General features: G+C 41.5%; 1 protein-coding gene across 5 annotated transcripts in view; it reads right to left on the reverse strand.

The window, feature by feature from the left end:
* Positions 1-18,651, reverse strand: part of DCLK2 (doublecortin like kinase 2) — a 78,610-nt gene extending 59,959 nt beyond the window's left edge. Inside the window, exons 1-2 of one of the 5 annotated variants that reach the window (XR_010783480.1) lie at positions 18,108-18,651; positions 5,312-5,646 (exon numbers count right to left, since the gene is read on the reverse strand). Coding sequence is in view for 3 of the 5 variants with exons in the window: in XM_066547967.1 (XP_066404064.1) it covers positions 5,312-5,646; positions 18,108-18,522 (750 nt within the window). In the remaining 2 variants the exon portion in view is untranslated. The remainder of the gene's footprint in view (positions 1-5,311; positions 5,647-18,107) is intronic. The other 4 variants (XR_010783479.1, XM_066547967.1, XM_066547966.1 and 1 more) reach the window with 4 other exon arrangements.
* Positions 18,652-19,688: the final 1,037 nt, after the last annotated feature.

A 19,688-nucleotide genomic window follows, 5' to 3' on the forward strand; every position in this document is an offset into this window, starting at 1 on the left:
TTTCCTATGCCCTGGAAAGTAATCTTTAGCTCTTCCATGTTGGTTTTGTCTCAAGTTGATCCAGTGAATGAGAAGAATGACTCTTGACATCTAGTATGAGTTTTCCTCCACTGTACTGTGTGTATATTTTCTGATTTAACTTCACAGGCCGCTTAGTTCCTACTCTCTTGGAAGATCTCTCTTCTAGAAGTTCCATTCTTTTTCTCTAAAGACAATCTAAATGTATTTCCTGGGTTCATCTCCACAAAGTGTTTAACAATTTCTCACACATTATTAATTTGCGGACTTATGTCAGCTACAAAACCTCTAAACAAGCAAACAAACAAACAAACTCCAAAACAGCAATAGAAATGCCTCTTTCCACAAAATAGGCAGGTTCACTTCTTTTTTGTGTAGATATGAACCATGAATTCTAAAAAGCTTTTCTATCCAACATATCTACTCTTTGCATAGTTGTATTGGCAATCATATCCACAGTGTCAAATCCCCAGTCACTCTGCTGCAGCTTGGCAAATTGTAAATCCCTTTCTATAAGCTGACTCCACTACTTGTGACCCTCAGCCTTTAGGATGGATTCAGGGACTATCATTACTATTCAAAATCTTGAAGTTAGCTGAGGAAGGACTCCTTGCCCACAAATTTCTTCTGTGGGATCTGCAATGCAGAGAATCACTCTCTGCAGCTGCCACTAACATTCCACAGTAACAATATATAAGCCTTATAAAGAGTTGTGAGCTATGTGAGGGCTTAAGGATTTCTTCCCCTCATACTTGCAGATTAATGCAACATTTCAGCTTAAAATAATATTTTACATTTCAGCAGAACTAGAACTGAAAAAAAAAAAAAGCTGGAGATTTCTTTTCTTGCAAAATTGCTTGTAGCAAAAATTCAAACCTGTGCCATTTCCACTACATTTGTACAGTGTCTGTATTAGGTTAGAGTCTGAGATGCAAGATAAAAACTTGATTTACTTTGGTAGCTTTCAAATAGAAATTATGCCTGTCAACTCTGAAGCAAGTTTCTATTACAGTGGTTTCTTAGCCTGCAATCAGTGATGTAGCAGCAAAATTAAATGACAAAAACACAAAAAGTACATGTCTAGAGCCTGGTTGCTTAAGGAACATCCTCCTTTAGTAGGAGAGAATTGAACTAAAGGGAAATATTTGCCAAAAAGTACTTAACTGCAATAAAATTAATTTTTTTAAAAAATCATCTCATACAAGTAGGACTTTGCCAACAAAACAGAAAAACTAAGAAAAATGAAATTCATATGTTCTAAAACTTCTCTCAGTATTAAACAATAAGATCTCTACTGAGATAAAGATTGTAGCAAGAATACAGTATTAATGGAAATTTTTGAGATCTGAATGACAAAAGCCTACCAAGAATATTGGGAAAATCTGTTACGCTAATAAACAAAATCTCTCCTGCTCATCCCTTATTTTGGTTTCTGCCCTCTGTGATGGGTATGTTAACTGCAAAGCAAATACAAAATTCAGTTTTCAAAAGCTATCTTCTCTACTAAGAGTTTTCGAGTCTGTCAGTAGAGAATAAAAAAATCACTGGGAGGAGAGCACAAGGAGTGATTAATACATCCACATGTAGTAACTGTTTTCTTCAATTACCAATTTACTTTTAAGGAGAAATTTATTAAAAAACTTCAATAACAGAAAATTGGAGAACTTTTGGTTCCAGAGACAGCCCCCAATATACCCATCAAAAAAAGACTTTCAAAATAAGGCTAATTTTTGGTGCATTCTCACTGTTTTGACAACAAAGTATAGAAAAGGTGTCTCATCCACCTTTTCAATCCTGTTATGGACATTAATCCATGAAACTGCAACACACTGCAGGCTTAAAAAGTGTGAAGGTTTAGTTTTCTTTTGTGTGTCAAATAACACAAGCTCCAGAGTTGTGTATGGTTTTTTGTGAGTTTCTTACAGGGAATCTCTCCCCCCAGCTTACCACACAGTCTCCACTCCACGCTTCACAATTACTGAAGCTCAAAGCTTGTTTAGCAAGAAAGAAACCCTCCATTCTCTTCAGAGATAACAAAGGGTTAACTTCCCAACTGGAGAAGCTTCAGTCTGACTGTCCTTGCTTCACAGTAGGATAGTGACAGATTCCAGGAAAATGCAGCCAAGTAAGGAAAACACTTTGGTCAAGCAAATATATTAGGCAAACCTCAATGTCAGAAGCACAAAGACTGGAACAGCAGAAGCCTTCACTGCAAAGTTAAAGCCTAGTTACTTTTACAGAAATATTTCTCTCACTTAAAAATCTTCTCAACAATCTTGAGAGGTTAAAAAAAAATGGTTGCTCATAGCTTAAAAGTTAGAATTAAGGCCAGCATCAAAATAGTTCAAAAATAGATCTGTACTTCAGGCTACAAAGCACTAATATGTTAAGTTACAGCATTCATTTTGAAACTGAAGATAAAAGGAAACCTAGCAATATTATAAAATCTTACAATTAAAAACCAGATACTTGTCTGTTTTCACAAAGTATATTCAAGGAAAATATCCAACTCAGGTGTTATTCTCTGTTTTACTATTATCATCAAGATTTTGCAACAGTCAAGATTAATGAAGTCAGGAGAGCAAATAAAAACTCTTTTGAAAACATCCTTTCTCTTCTATTGGTCAGAAAGATCACTGGTTTTATCACCATTTCTTCCTACACATTAAATGGTTCTACTGGAATAAAAAAAATCACACCACAAGTTAACAGAACAATGCATTCCCTAATCAAAGGATACAAGTTTTATACATGCATGTTTTAATCATCTGAATTTCACCCCCATTCTTATATTAAACAAAATACAACCTAAGCCTATTCTCTCAGGAAAAAAAAATAAAAGTATTTCCACAGAGATAAAAATATGAAGGAGCAAGGAAAAAAAATTAGAACCATGAGAAACACAAGGGCTACATTTATAGGAACACAGCCATTTACAAAATGCCTTTTTTTTAATGGTTGCCTTTCAAGCTGTGCCAACACCACAACAAACATAAAAGATCTGCCTCCCTAGCAGATTTAGAAGAATAAGCAATTACTACATTAGAGAAAATAGGCTCAGAAATTTCCACCAATTGGTAGTTGGCAGCAAAGCAACTCTTCATGTGCCAAACCCCAAAAAGCCCTTCGGCACCAACCTCTACATATACCGGCAGTGAACAAACAAATGAAAAAAACCCTACTGCCTCAAACTGGGGTCAGCCCTTCACTTTGGGGAAAGAGCAGTAAACAAAAAATAAAACAAAACAAGAACTCTCCATCCTCCTATGTAAGTAGTGGAAGGCTTTTATTTTTTGTCAGGGTGTTTGAAGTGCTAGGTCTTCTCTTTGGGGCACTCCATCTCACAAGCTCCTAAACACAGTTACACTGTGGCTGTGCAACAAAGGCTCCCTCCCAAAGTCTGTGGAAAAGCACAAGGCCTGTCTTCCTAATGGGAGGGAGGTCTCCACATTTACACACTGCTGCTGCTGCTGGAACAGTTTACACAGAGGCAGCTGCATGCAGCAACTCTCTGCAGACTGCTCACAGTCAGCATTAGGGATTTCTCAATCCCGCCTGAGAGCACTCCTACAGCTGCAGTCCAAGTTCACTGACTGCCTTTACCACAGAAGGGGAGGAGGAGGTCCTGCAGAAAAAAAAAAAAATAAAAATCCTATTTTGGAGCATTACCAATAATTGGTCATCCGTACCACAGGCTGAAGACAGTCATCATCCATCATGAGCGATGGCAACATGCAAGCAATGCATATGATATTTAATGTTAACTACTTTTATTGATCCCTGATGCACTATTGCATCTTCCATATCAGTGCAGATGAGTGGGTTTCTGCTGTTTTGATAATGCAAGAAGAGGTGAACGTGAACTGACAATCCGAGCTCTTGCAGTTTCCCTTACTGACTCCCTACTTGCTTGAGAGGACCAAAATCCTGAGACAGTGTCAAAACACTCCATGGGCTAAAGAGACTCATTACTGCATAATAAATATTTTATTATGCTATTTTATTATGAATTAAATTAAACATGACAAACACTGTTTGGATGTTCCTAGGAAGGATTCTCTGTTAAGAAGCAGCATTAACAAATCGCATTTAAAATCAAACCTATTAGAAGAACTAAGGAGCACATCATTGTGCTGCCACCAAACACTGAAAATCAAGAGTTTCAGTGAAGCCTTTGCCTTGCTACATTTTCATCAAAACACAGAAGTTGCTCTTTTCACATATTTCCCTACAAGAAGTGTATCCAAGCACAAAGAACATAACCAGAGACAGAGCTCATGCTGAGGCAATCTAAGTGCACTTGTTCTGTGATACATTTGCTAGAAGTTTGCACCTCAAAAAAAGGTTTTCTGGCATTAAACATTATAAAAATAGTGAAAATAAAAATGCCCACATCTCTGAACACAACTGAAACTTTTACAGCTACTTCATGCAGATGTATAGGTATGCAGGTGTATATAAATGCCTGCTGAATGAGCAAGGATATCAATGTTTAGTCAACAGTACAAGAGTTCGGGTACCTGACACCAATGTGATCTACTCTGCGCCTGTGTTGCTCTATTACTAAAGTCACAATTCTGTCAGAGTTCCACAGCAGTGTCAAATAAAAGTATCAGGTATCAAAGTCCTGCTCTATGAAGGGCTGAGTCATTAATGCGACTGATCAACACCAAGTGTGTTCCTGACACTTTAAACTGGCGCAGCAGAACATCCTGTGGGCCACTCCTTTGTATTTCTGTGCAAGAATACACACCTACCACATCAATAACCCTAGCTTTGTTTTTGCAGAGATAAAACTAAAAGTAAAAAAGCAAGTTGCAAAGATATGACCATGCTCCCAGAATAATTCATTTCAGATACAATTCTTGACCACAGCTCATGTCAGTTACTACCTCTGGAAACAGCAATCTGTGGAAGTGCAATGGAAGGAGGCATTGATATTTTTCTTATACCACTCAGCCACTATGTGGTAGTCTGAAAACACATATATATCTTAAGTTCAAATGTTTCAAATAAACTGTATTACTCAATAAACAGTCACTTTTTTGAGCAATGCAAAAACACTGGCATAAAAATAATTTGTTTTACTTGAATGTAAAGATCCACTTATTTTACATTATATACAATTCTAATTTTGTTGTGTGTATTAATATTTTAATAAAGCTTTTAAAAGTTGATTTTTTTAACTGTCATTATTCAGAAGCAGATTAAAGCAAACACAGTAACAAGAATTAAACTTATGAAAACTGAGCATCTCAGATTATTAGATGGCCACAGCAGTTTATTCTCCTACCTGCTTCCCATCCAGTGTACAAAGTCTCTTGACTACACCCGAGTCTAACTTAATGGCTTCGGTGATGTCATTCAAGACCTGTTCAAAGGAGTGAGCAGTCTTCTTGTTCAGCAGAATCCTCACAGCTTTCCGCGGCTTTACCCCACTCCTGATAACAGTCACCAGTTTGGGTTTAATGAAATCTTTACTCTCCTTCACTTCGCTCCTCGTGGATGTCAAAGACGTCAAGGACCGGCTGGAGCCAGTCCTTATGTTCACGCACCAGTTCGGGTTGACGTTCTTGGTGTAATCAACTTTGCGGTACGGTTCATTGGATGCACACACATAGCTCTCACCTGAAAAGGACATGTTCACAGTTTAAGGGGGTTTGCAGCTACTTTGTCAACTTAAAAATTAGAAAAACCAAAAAAGACAATATTTCGGGAGTGATTTTCCTGTATTTTGACAAGGAGGACTGTGAATTATCAGAGCTTTCCACCCAAATAACACTCCCATGGTGCTTTCAACAGGTTTCAAAAGACCCCTGGTACAAAAAATAGTGGGTAATGAGGAGGTTCAAGATATTTCACATGTCCTTTGGATGGAGTCATTTTGCAAGTGCTTAAATTACTTGAGCTCAACACAATATTAAGAGCTTTCTCCTACAGCAAATATCCAGGTCCTCTCCTATATACCCTTCAACCATGTATCTCAAGATATGTACACCCGTGTCAGTGCTTATTTTACAACAGCAAGTTTTAACAGAATAAATTTAAGCACCTCAAGACCCTTACCCTGAAAGGCACTTTAATCTACCAGGAGTTACTACCTTTCTACCAAGGACACATATTTGAAATGCATCCACTTCGATATTTTTTAGACCAATGAACACCTCCTGAGGCCACAAATGAGTATTTGAGAGTATGGGAGGATAACAATACATCTACACTTCCCCATTTTTAATTTATTTCCTAACTCAAAGCTGGTTTGCAGGGATCTTTTGGTTTGTTGTTGTTGGTTTTTTTTTTTTTGTTCTTTTTTGTTTTGGGGGGTTTTTTTGGTTGTGTGGTTTGGGGGTTTTTTTGGTTGTGTGGTTTGGGTTTCTTTTTTGGGTTTGTTTGTTTGTGTTTTCTTGGTAGATTTTGTTGGTTTGCTTGTTTGTTTTGTTTGGGGTTTTTTGTTCCTTTGTTTTGTTTTTAAGGAAAAAAAAGAGGAGGACTACTTGCAGTTTATGGCAACACTTTTGACACCTGACAGCAATATGCAAGATGTAATCCATGACAAGGAAATCTTTAACTCTGGGTTATTTGTGTAACCCACATCCCTGAGGTGTCACAAAATGACATCCCAAGACATTCTTAAAAGGGCAGAGTATTGCCAGAAGGATGAATGGTAAAGCATTCAAAACTGACAGAATACACCATTGCTCCAGACAGAAGAGCTACCTATATCTTAGAAGGCTTGACCTGTTCTAAAATTAAAGCTACGCAGTCAAAGTCACTGGTGAAAGAAACCAAACTCACTTCTAACATGCACAGCAAGAGGAGTAAAGAGTAAACATGCATCTAGAGGACAGAATTATAAGAGTTACAAAATGCATGCCTACATTTAGATACATACTAGAAAACTTTTAAACAATACTTTTGCATTCTGAACTCCAGTATGGAGAGCTGTTTTATCTTAGAAGTTGCAGAGCTTATTCTAAAAGCAAGATACTAAACTACTTTCATAGCCCTTAAGAATTACCGTGAGCTGAAAGATTTTGTTGTTACTTTTCCAATACTAATTACACTGCTTTGTAATTTATCTTGTACTTAGACCTTCTTGAAAGTCTACTTGCTGTATTTGAAAGAACACAGATTATAATTAAGCCAAGTTAACAATGATTTTGTTTGGGAAATTCTGGCAGTCAGTTCTGCCTCCACAAACATCACTGGGGACTGTATTCCACTCAGGTACTGGGAAACTGGGGTGAAGTTCTGTGGATGCCACTGCCTTTCCTGTACTCTCTCTCTCTTCACTCATCCCCATCACTCCTCCTCATATTCACAGATCGAGTGGTGCAAAAACCAAAGTGATGCAGACAAAACTAGACTCCTCCTCCTTCCCCAAAAAATTAGCTAAGAGAAAGGAGGTGTTTTCAGCACACAAACTTCTTGACAAAGAGCTGCATGCTGCACATTAGCACCAACTTACAGGTAGGAGGAAAAGAACCCCAAACTCAATTCAGCTTTGTAAGGACTGTAGCATTTAGAAGCTTATGCTGCCCCAGAACTATATGCTAAATTGTAAGAAATCTCCAAGCAATCTGGTTTTATCAAACCTGAGCAAGATATTGGATGAGATGACTTCAGAAAGTCCCTTTCAGACTAAGAGATCCTATGATTTTAAAGATGTGCACAGTTCTCTTCCAACAGCTGTTTTCATCATCTATCCTGTTGTCGCAAAACAGCCTGAGATATTCAAGTTTTGTGGCAGCAGCTCAGCTACAATAGAAAGCAAAGGTTTCCCCCTGCACATCCTCTAACACTAGATTCAAAGGATTATGCTTGTTGTCTGGACAATTGCCAGTAAGTCTGTCTCCAAACTCAGTGCTGCCAAAGGAGAGGCACCTCAAGAAGCTGGTAGTAGCCCTGCTCAGTGGGACAGAAGAGGCAAAATCAGAAGGGTAAAATAAAACTCATGGACTGAGATAGAGACAGTTTAATAGGGAAAGCAAAAGCCATAGGGGCAAGCCAAGATAAACAAGGAACTCATTCACCATTTCTCAAGGACAGGCAGGTGCTCAGCCTCCTCCAGGAAAGCCAGGCTCCATCATGGTAATGGTGGCTTGGGAAGCCACATGCTTTAACTCTGAACTTTCCTCCTCTTCTTCCTTCTTCCCCCAGATTTATAAGCTGAGTATGATGTCATATGGTCTGGAATATCACTTGGGCCAGTTGGGGTCAGCTGTCTCAGCTGTGTCACCTCCCAGTGTCATTTTCCCCCAGCCCACTCACTGGTGGGATGGTGTGAGCAGCCAAAAAGGCCTTGGCTCTGTGCAAGCCTTGCTCAGCAGGAACAAAAACATACCCCTGTTATCAACACTGTTTCAAAAACAAATACAAAACATAGCCCACACCAGCTACCATGAAGAAAATTAACTCTATCCCAGCCAAAGCTCTGGGAACCATCTGTCCAGCTTTGTGCAAAAGAGCTTTAAATAAATTCTACAAAGTACCTCAAAATTCACCATCATTGAGAATGTTCAAAATTATCCCTTCTGACTCAAAACCAATGTACTTCCTAGACCATTAAAACAAACAAACAAACCCCAACAAATGCACAAAAATCAAGATAATTCAAAGTTAAATCTCGGCTGAAATTTAAATTTATAAAGTTTTTAAGAAATAAATAAAAATTAAAGCTACTCAGAAACAGTCTCAAACTTGAAGTGAATTAATTGCTTTACATAAAGTAAAGGTAGAGGACAAAAGGTCCCTTTGCTTAAGGATTTATCATAGCAAAGTTTCAACAGGCAGGCTGGCTTTGTCTTTTACAGACTCATAATCATAAATAGAGCATCTTCTTTGTACTATCATGGAATGTGATCTATTATCTGTCACAGCTGTCCTACAGTACTCTATAGGGCAGCAGAAATTGTACTTCTACAAAATTTTCAGTCAATATTAATCTAAAAGGATCTATATTTCTTTAAAATTGCAGTGTAAAACTTTCTGTCTCCTACTGCTTCCCTTGCTTGATGCATGAATAAAACAATTGCTTGATTATCTCAGAGTGTTGTGATGCAGATTTCTTCTTGTAACTTCTCTTCCTTTAAGCAGAGGCCATAGTAACAAATGTCAGGAAGTGCTTTCAAGTTCAAACAATGTAATAACTTAAAAGAAAGAATTTCAATTTATTTGTTTCAGCTGAATTTAGCCAAGCCTCAAGTTGAAGCACAAACTATTTTACCTTAAAAAAAAGAAGATAAAACCTGCCAAAATGAATTGCAAATTTCCTATAGTTGGCAGATACAAGAAAGTCTAATCACTTGAGAATATAGTATATTATAGATTGTTTAGTAAGTGCTTTAAAGTCCATGCCTGCTTTTATATACCAGACATATAAATAAAGTTAAGTAACACAAGTTTTGCATGGAAAACAGATTTTACTTCTACACCTGCAAGGCAGGCACATATGGCAAGACTAGAGCAAGGGCTGCAAGTGAGAAAACACATTCATTGAGTGATTTTCTTGTTTCATGACTTAAAGCATAAAGTTTTGAAATTATTACTTAAATCTCTAATTATTTTACCACAGCCAGGACTTCACCCACAGTTTCTAAGTTCTATTTAAAATACAAAAAACTCAAGAAGCAGTATCATTAGGAAGCCAGTTGCTTCTCTCTGGATAAAGAACGGTTTTCTAGGAACGAGTTAAACATTTATTTGTTTGACAGGGGTATACAATTCAATACTTACCAAATGAAAATATGTAAGGAAAAAAATGTCAGGGGTTACTTAAATCACACCTATAAAGTTAACTCCAGGAAACTTTCCTACAGAATGGTGTGTTAAAACAAGCAAGCATTAATAAAGGTGTGCTATTGTTTAAATTATTGTAGTTATCCTCCAAAGTAAAAAATGCCCTTATGTATATCAGTTTGGAAGAAATATCATGTCATTTGTAGAAGTATTACCTGCTTTTTACATTAATTTTTTGTAGGTAAGAACCTGAAAATATACATACCATATATATACACCATATTTGCTCACAGCTTTCATATATGACCTGATTTTAAATCTGTTTGGGATTAATTCATGTATAAGTACACACTTCTGATAATCTCCACAATCTTTCAGAAAACTAATATATGTAAAATATAACACACAATACTTGATTTTTGAGGGAGTCTATAAGAGTTGACCCAATCAAATTGTTTTCAAACATTGTTGAAACTAACAGATACCTTTATAGTTAAAAATCACAAACATAAATAAATTTGACAGTCCGTTTCACTGACTGTCTCGAATGAGCTTTTCCATGTGAATAACCTAAATGCATATCATCCCAAATAAAAAGGAAATACCTTATGAGACTTTAGCAGCATTTTGATCAGGCTGTAACTTTTTTCTTTTTGCATTTTTACATCTACCAGCCCAAGAAAGCTGACACATCTCCAAAACCAGGCATAAACAATAATTCAAATATTTACACTGCTGACTTCAATATGGTCAATTTTATGGTTTGAAGGCCCACTTTCCATTTATACTTTTGAAAGACTTTAAAGCTAAAGCATACTACCTTCAATTAGCACAGAGTAATAGCAATTACATTATGGAAAGTAAATACCATGTCTCTAGCTCACAACATTGGCATTACCATGAATCAGCTCCCCAGGTTTCAGACCAGAGCATGAGTTTAGTCTCTAATATTACACTGAGATTTGCAGGTAAAGAAGCACAATAAAGAGTAATGAAGCAGGAAGATCTATTTAGCAATGTTTTCTTTTTTTCCTTTAGATGCAGAAAAAAATGCAACACTTCTAGACGTAGGTGACGTCTGGGTCTCAAGCCCAGCCAAACTATTCCACAGCAGAAAGCTCAACCAGGCTGCAGAGCAGTTTTGGCAGAAGTCTGAAACCTCCTTATAAGTTCACAGCATAATTTCAACAGAGTGTATGTACAATCCATCCCATGATTCAGGACAGCACCCAGAGCAAGCTAAAAGTGCCAGCTCTTCCATGAAGAAATCCTGCTGCCATCAAAACCTCCTCAATTTGGGCATATGCTTGCTTAAAAAGAGAAATATCTCCTGATATTTTGGGTCACAATATAATCAGCAAATGGCATAAGTCTACTTCTGGTTTTCCAAGTCTTATTAACAGTAGAAAATCAGCTAGAACAGTGGAACAGTGCCTATTTACAAGGAAACACTACCTGCCTCTCAATAATTTAGCTGGACTGAATTAATAACCAGATGCACTATCCATGAACAAGCTGCTGTGTAAGTGGTTTAAGAACAATGTAAAAGGACTCCAGCTTCAGACAGCCAACAGTCTAAACACAACACTTGCCATTTCCTCAGAGGAGGAAAATACAGATGATAAACACAGAAAATGGGAAAAGAGAAAACAAGACTACACTGGTCAATCTGTCTGAAAAATAGCCATAAGTCATCAGCTGCCTAAATACTGGTTTGATTTCTTAGAAACTCATCCACAAAGTTTTTTATTTGTCATCTATTTCTTCAACACCAATCCTCAGGAATGTGCCTAGCGCACCTTTCACGATAAAAACACATGGATTAAGGAGAATAGCGTGTACACTTAGTAGATGAGGGGAAGGCTGTGGATGTGTCTGTCCAGGGTCTATCTAGACTTCAGTAAAATGTTTGACATCATCTGCCACAGCATCCTCCTAGAAAAACTGAGTGCTTGCAGCTTGGGTGGGTGGACTCTTCAATGGGTAAAAATCTGGCTGGATGGCTGGGCCCAGAGTGCTGTGGTGGATGGAGATAAATCCATTTGGCAGTTGGTCACTAGAGGTGCTCCCCAGGGCTCCATCCAGGGCTGGTCCTGTTTAACATCTTCGTGGATGATCTGGACACAGGGATCGAGTGCACCCTCAGTAATTGTGCAGAAGACACTGAGTTGATGTGCTCAGGGCATGGAAGGCTCTGCTGGAGACCTGGACAGACTCCATCAGTGGGCTGAGGACACAGCTGCAGGAAGCTCAAGAAGGTGAAGTGTCAGGTTCTGCACCTGAGCCATGCAATGAGACAGGCTGGGTGAGGAATGGCTTGGGACAGAAAGGGACACCTGGGGTGCTGGTTGACAGCAGCTGAACCTGAGCCAGTGTGCCCATGTGGCCAAGAGGGCTGATGGCACCCTGGCCTGGATCAGCCAGCAGGACAGAGAAGTGGCTGTTCCCCTGTACTGGGCACTGGTGAGGCCACACCTCGAGTGCTGTGTCCAGTTCTGGGCCTCTCACTTTAAAAAGGACATTGAGGAGCTGCAGTGTGTCCAAAGAAGAGAAACAAGGCTCATGAAGGGTCTGTAAAACATGTCTTATGGGGAATGGCTGAGGGAGCTGGGTTTGTTTAGTCAGGAGAAGAGCAGGCTCAGGCCTCATGGCTGTCTGCAACTCCCTGAAAGAAGGTTGGATGGAGGTGGGGTCAGTCTCTTCTGCCATGCCCCCAGTAAGAAGAATACAGGAAATGGCCTCAGGCTGAGACAGGAGAAATTCAGATGAGATGTTAGAAAAAAATCTTCTCACTATCAGGGTGATGAGGCATTGGAATAGGTTCCTCAGGCAGGTGGGGCAGTCACCATCCTGCAGGTGTTTAAGAGGCATTTGGATCTGGTGATATGGTGAAATGGTTTAGTGGTTACACTGGCAGTGCTGGGTATACAGTTGGACTGGATGATGTCAAAAGTCTCTTTCAACCCTGATTATTTCATACCCCTACATGAACTATTCTAAATTCAGCTATGCAATATTAGATGCTAACAAAAAAAGTAGGATGCATCCTGCCCTTTTTCATCACAAGTGTGATACATGCAGTTTTGAGGGAACAAAGCTGCCTCACCATTTGGGGTTCTTCACAGCACAAGTTTTGTGAGCCAAACCTCACTGCTAAGCATTTAACAAATAGCCTAGAAATATTCAGACCTTTTGTCCTTAACAAATAGAAACTACTAAAGAAATATTTACAGATATTAACTTTTCCCTAGCAGGAGGTTAGAAACCAACTGTTTCTAACCTAATGAATGTGACATATGCACATGTTGCAAGCAACAAAAGGAATTAGTTAAGTGTGCAACACTCAGAAATCCTCAGTAGGGATATTTGAAACAAAAGTAACTGAATAAGATTTTCTGGCTTGTTTTTCGCAAGAGTAATAAGCACTGTCTCCTGAAAGTCACATAAAGGATCACTTTTTAAATGGCACTCTGCATAACAGAGAATGGTACAGCTGACAGGTAAAAACATCCCTAGGGAAGGAAAACAGTTTCTATATTTTTGAGGCATGTGTTCCCCTGTGAATCCTATAGGACAGGGCAGGTATCTGCATGGATTTCACCTATTCACCTTATGTCCCTCGGCTTCTGTGGGTGCAACTCTTTAGCTTCAAAGCTTCCAAAAGCTGCTTATTTAGTACAGCAAGGTAGGTATTAAGGGTACTGACCTTCTTTCTAACTTTAGGAAACACAGCAGAGTACCCTTTCTGTGTTCTGTAACACAAAGCCAAGCAGATTTCCAGAACAGTGTATTTACAGCATACATGACTGATCTAAAAATAAAATAACCCCTTTTATGAAGGATTGGGTTATTTCAATTTCTCTTTCCTTCCTTACTTTGAGCAACTTCCCTCCTCATCAGTTTCATACAATTCACTTTCATATCACCTCTAATAACCCTGTATAAGTCATGATCTTTCCTCATCTACAGCACTCAGAATTCCCCATGCAGTTTTTAAAATAGGATGACTGGGATTTTAGCAGATGACTAACTGCTATTAGTTCTCTTTTGATTTGATTTAGACATTGAAAGGTGCAGATTACTACTTCCTACAGGCTTTCACAGAACAGCTGAGATTGGAAGAGACTTCTGGAAGTTCAACCCCCTGCTCAGGCAGGGTAAAGGCTCTCAGAAGACAGTCAATGCCACCTGGTATCAAACACACCTGACACCATGTGCCTTCTTCACAGAAACTAAAAAACCCTTTTCAGGTAAACTAGAATTTCCCCACCCCTGAAACTAGGAGATAGATAGTGATGGAACTATTTTATTTATTTTATTAATGAATTATTTCTTCATTTCACATCCACACCCCATTACTCCAGAACTGTGTCACTACAGTGATTTGAACATGTATTTGGAAGAATATTCTCTCAGTGTTTTTTAATCCTTCTTTCATCCTCCTTTTTTACCCTTCTTTGTTCAACTTATTACATTTGCCTCTTGTTTTTTAAAGTGCTACAGCTTCTGGCTCTAGCACAGGAGGGTAATCATACCTTTTGGAATGAACAAAAATACAAACTGCCTACTTGGTGTTGCCATCTGCTTGCCCTGACAAGAGAAAATATATTCTTGACCTAATACAACAATGCACATCAACCAAGGTCACAGGCACTTTATGCAGGATTAAAATGTAATACGCAGTAACAACTATGGTCTAAGGCAGAAAAAACTCGGATTGTTCAACACCTCATTTCAAAACACATTCTCTTACTCTGTGTTAGTGAGGCAGAGCTCTGTAAATCAGATATTGCCCTGTGCTACGTGTCCTGGCCATGCATAAGGACTGTCCTGTGCCAAACCTTCCCACCTCCTGCCCAAGGACTTCCCTACAGATGCCTGTTGATTGTGTGCACACCATGCAGACAAAAATCTTGACTTTTTATAAAGGACTGTATTAATTAAGCATTGTTGTTGAACAAACAAAGACTCAGCCATTTTTCTAGGGAACTAGAAGCATTCCCATTAGATGGAAAACAAACAGAACTTCTCTTTTCAGGAATAAAGTCTACACTTGCTTTCATCTCCCAAAATCCAACAAAAACTCCCAGCTTTGCAGCAGACCTGTACAATCGGGATTCTCCACGTCCTTCATTAACAAGGCAATGAAAACAAAGAGAGCACAACCAACATCCACATAAAACACATAGCTCAGGACTAAAGAGCTGCACAGTTCTATTACCATGGCATCATGTTTTAGGAAGCTTAGATTTTCAAGGGAAACTGAAGGAAATAGACAAACACTTAAATAGCTAACTCTGGTAGAAAATAAAAAATAATCTAAATGTTAATATTTTATATTGAAGGGCAAGTATAAAATTACACGTGGAATGGTGTATTCTAAAGTAAAAAGTAGTGTTAAGTCTGAGAGTAAAGCTGGAAGAAAGAACACCATAAGAAAGCATAATAGTCCCAGCCCCCACCTCCTCTCTGGATCTGCCTGCTCAAACAGATCTGAAGCAGACAATGAAATTCCTCCCACTTTAAGAAAACAGTGAAAACTGTCAAACTCATAATGTTTCCTAATCTACAGGGGCTGAGAATATAAATTATATTTGCCTTAGGCTGGTCCAGCAGAGCATGCTTTTTTGATTGTCATATCCAGTTAAGAAAAGCAATATGCTTCATAAAATGGAGCTTCTATTTTTGACTAATAAACATGGTCTGGTGCAATTTTTAACTGGCTCAACCCATAACAGCAATATTTAATATCTTCAGTATGTCCATGCACTAGCTCTTTTTCTCTTAAAATGACAAGCAGTAAAACAGATTGCCAAATACAGCCAAACTCCAAAAAAACATTTATCAGTGACTCAACTCAGCTCGTAACAATACAGAATTTGATGTTGCCAGCTTTTATATCCCAGATAGATAAACAGCAAATAAGCCTTAAAGAGCTTGCCCTGTACTGGGACACATCACTGTCCAAGAGCTACACACACATAGGCTGGAGCTGAGGGAGGTTTAATGCAGATCTTGCTGGCTTGGCAAGGTTTGCTGAGCACTCACCTTCTGCTCACTGCAGAGATGTGCCACTACTGAACCTGAACTGCTGTGACTCCATGTCCCAGTTCAGGAGCACTGGGAAGGTGCCAAGAGACCAGTGAGCTTGGTATTGCATCACACAGCCGTGGCCCGTCTGGTGCTCAGCCTGTGGCTGGCACACACTACAGCACTTCAATTTTATTTTCCTTTCTGAAAACATTGAAATACAGCAAAATACCATTCAAAACTACTTCTGGTGCTTCTGCAGTTCAAGCTTTAGGTCAACACCAATGTTGGAGCATTCACTCGAGAGCAGAAATTCAAGCTTGCTGTGCTGTAACCATGAGAAATAAAGAAAATGAACCCAAATAAAATCTCTTACAGCACCTCAAGAACAAAACAGCTGGCAAAAAACACAAATAATTTCAAGGAATGATAGATTCACTACTTGTTTGCTGTCCTTTCCTTCCTCTATATACTTTTCTTTCTCTGTGTGATTAGTCTTACACTGGTGAAGTTTTTAGCATGCTAACTGGAGAACATACTAATCCAATTATGGTGCTATAGGATTTTCTTAATATTCCTGAGAGTTGTATTGGATAGATGACTAAGTACTTCGGATTCTTTTTTCCCCCCTTTTATTTCGCTGAGAAAGCATGGAAGTGGCATTTTGACTGTGACATTTATTTTGCTTTATTCTTCCAGTAAAGAGCCACATCAAAGGTTACAGTTTCAATGAGTATTTGAAGAGACAAATAGTAAGTTTTGCTTTCAATTGCTACTTTATAGTTTTAAGAGTATATATGGCTGTCCAGCAAGTAATTCTGTCTTTGTTTTAAGCCATAAAAGTCTAATATCATTCCTGCTGCAACATTTCAAAAGTCACCCCATGTTATTGTTAGTTTCATCTCCTTTCATTTCTGTGACTACTTCAGCATATCATATTTTTTAAGGTGTCTCTGAATTAACCAGCAAATCATGAAAGTTTTTTTACTTACTTCATTTCTTTCATCACCACAGGGTCAGCATTTCACTCTACAACCACTTAATACTTCTTCAGTTGTCAATGTAAAACATGATCTACTCTAAGGCTGCAAGTCCTCAGCACTATGGTACCATCAGAAAGTGCCCTTCCATGCACATCTTTTTTAAGGGAGACCCATTTGGCAGAGCAAATTCTGCAGCCTCCCCTTTCTCTTCCATGTTGTGAAGCAGCTGGTCCCTAACTCCCAATGTCCTTACTGGTAGATTAGATAAAGGTCTTCAGGTTCCCTTTCTCATCCAATTCTGCAGGTGTGATTCAGCCCTGCTTTGAAAAGGAAAGCTTCCAAACCAAAGCTCAAAGGAAAGGCAGCTGAAAGCCTAGGAAGCAGGAGGCATTGGAAGGCCTACAAAAAATCCCAGTTCTTCATTAATGCAAACCAGCAAACCATGCTACACCTGGCACACAAAGTCACAGGGTGGAAGACTGTGGTGGTAGCTGATACATTGAAAACAACCATCAAATGCAAATTCCTTACAAACCTCTCAGTGTGCACCTGTGCATTTGGGAAGCAGGCAATGCTGAGCTCAAACTGTATTTTAAGACATCAGGTGAAAAGACTGGGGAATTCTGCTCCTCGTTCCAATAATTATCACTCCCCATAAACAAGGGGCATATGTGTCATTCACAAAACAATACTTCTGGTCCCATTTTGAGACAGTCAAGCACTGCTCTGTTCAGATTTGCAAGGTCTACATAACCTCAGCAGCTAAGTCCCATTATGAAAAGCTACTTAGGAACAACTCTGAAATACATCTGATTCCATAACATGCTTTTGAAAGTCAGGCAAGGTAGATAATTCCCTCTGTTAATATGGACTCTGATCACATTGGGAACTAGGGCGTTACACCTGTTAGTTTTAATAAATGGTGGGATACAGATACCCTTTTTTCACAGCACTGGGGCTGAAGCCACTGTGAGTCAACAATGACACTTGGAGAATTACAGCATTTCCCTCTATTACAAATGGAAGGTAACCAGGAACTTCACAGTTCTTGCAGATGAAAAGAGCACCTGCTGCTTAGCTACCATTGGAGTCAAGCCCAGCGCATACAGATGGCAGCGCTCAAGGGATGGGAGAAGTGGATGGTCCACACGGGGAAAACGAGGCCCTACCGCCCCTCACAACCCCGGCTACTTGCCCTCATGGGTTCTGTGGCCGCCAGTTTTCACAAGGCGACTTCTCCGCTTTGATCCGGGTAGGGACTGGGAAGCTGACCCCAGGGAGAGCCCACAACCCACCACCAGGTCCCACGGCCAGCTCCAGCCGTGACACCCTCCTCACCTTCCACCAGCTCGTCCAGGCTGGTGAGCTTCTTGCTGCCATCGATGGTGTAGATGGTGCGGACCCCCTGGGGCAGGTTCACGTTGTCCGACAGGGAGCGGGTGAGCTCCACCAGGAGGGCGTCGAAGGATCGGAAGCGGTCGGGGGAGATGGCGTACACCAAGCCCTTGAAGTACCTGTCCCCGTTGCGGTAGAAGCGGGCTTTGCGCGCCTTCTTCTCGGAGCTGAGCGCCTGCAGGGTGCGGGTGCGGTAGAGGCTGCAGTGCGCGCTGTGCGCCGGGCTGGGCACCAGCCCATTGCCCCGCGGCCCCGCGCCGCCGCCGGACCCGGAGCCTCCGCGCCGCGGCCCGGAGCGCTGCTGCCGCTTGTCCCGCTCCTCGAAGTGCTCCAGCTCGATGCTCCGGCTGCTCGCCATGGGGAGCCGCCTGCCCGCCCTCCCAGCTCCGCTAAGGGCTCCTACGCCTGCCCGCCGCGCTCGCAAGGGCTCGGGCCGCCTAAAAGCGCATCGCGCCCCGCCGCTCTCGCCGGGAGGGCTGCGGCTGAGCGCGGCGCCCGACCTGCCCGGCCGGCGCAGCCCCGGCCCCGCCGCTACCCGCTGCTGCGCCCGCGGCCGCGCACAAAAGCATCCCTCACGGCCGAGAGCGGCGCCCCCCGGCTACGGGCGCTGCCGGGGGCCGGGCGAGAGGCTCGCAGGAGCCCCGCGGCCGCGCCCCCGCGCCGTGCCCATGCGGGCTCGCACAATGCGCGGGTCCCCGCTCAGCCCCTTCCCCGCTGGCTCCGTCGGGCAGCGGCGGCGGGGCCGGAGCGCCTATTCCCGCAGTGGGGGCGGCAGCACCGCCACTCGGCGCGGGCAGCGGCGCAGCCTCCGGCCCCCGGCGGGGGAAGCAGCCGCAGCGGATCCGGCGGGAGCGGCGCTGGCGGCCCGGCCGTGGAGCGCAGCGGAGCCGGAGCCGGAGCCGGAGCCGGAGCCGGAGCGGGAGCGGGCGGGGCTCCTGCCGGGCCGGGCGGGGGCGGCGCCAGCTCGGAGCGCGTCCGGCGCGGGGGCGGGAGCGGCCGTGGGAAGGGTGGGAGCGGGAGGGGAAAGGGGCTCTTCTAGGAAAGCAGAATTTGGAGGCGCAGTTTTCCCATTGGGTTGTGCTGCCCTTCTGGTGGTCCTCCGAGGGCCGCCCGCCCCTCAGGCGCACCCGCGGAGCTGCCCGCCAGCCCTCTCCCGGCTTTACGTGGCTCAGTCATTGCGTTAACACGCTAAAAATGCTCCTTCTGTACAGCCCTCAGCCCAAAATACATCCCAGGGGACAGAAAACTGCGCATCCCTATCATTTATTGGCAGAACTACTTTAAAGGGCATGTAGCGATAGGACATGGGGTAATGGATTCAAAGTGAGAGTAGGTGTTGGATGGATAGATAGATAGATAGATAGATAGATAGATAGATAGATAGATAGATAGATAGATAGATAGATAGATAGAATATTGGGACAAAATTCTTCCCTATAACGATGGTGAGGCACGAACACAGGTTGCCCGTAGAAGCTGTGGCTGCCCCATCTCTGGAAATGTTCCAGGCCTGTTGGAACAGGG

Source organism: Molothrus aeneus, chromosome 4 (genome assembly GCF_037042795.1).
Source record: "Molothrus aeneus isolate 106 chromosome 4, BPBGC_Maene_1.0, whole genome shotgun sequence".
Lineage (NCBI taxonomy): Eukaryota > Metazoa > Chordata > Aves > Passeriformes > Icteridae > Molothrus > Molothrus aeneus.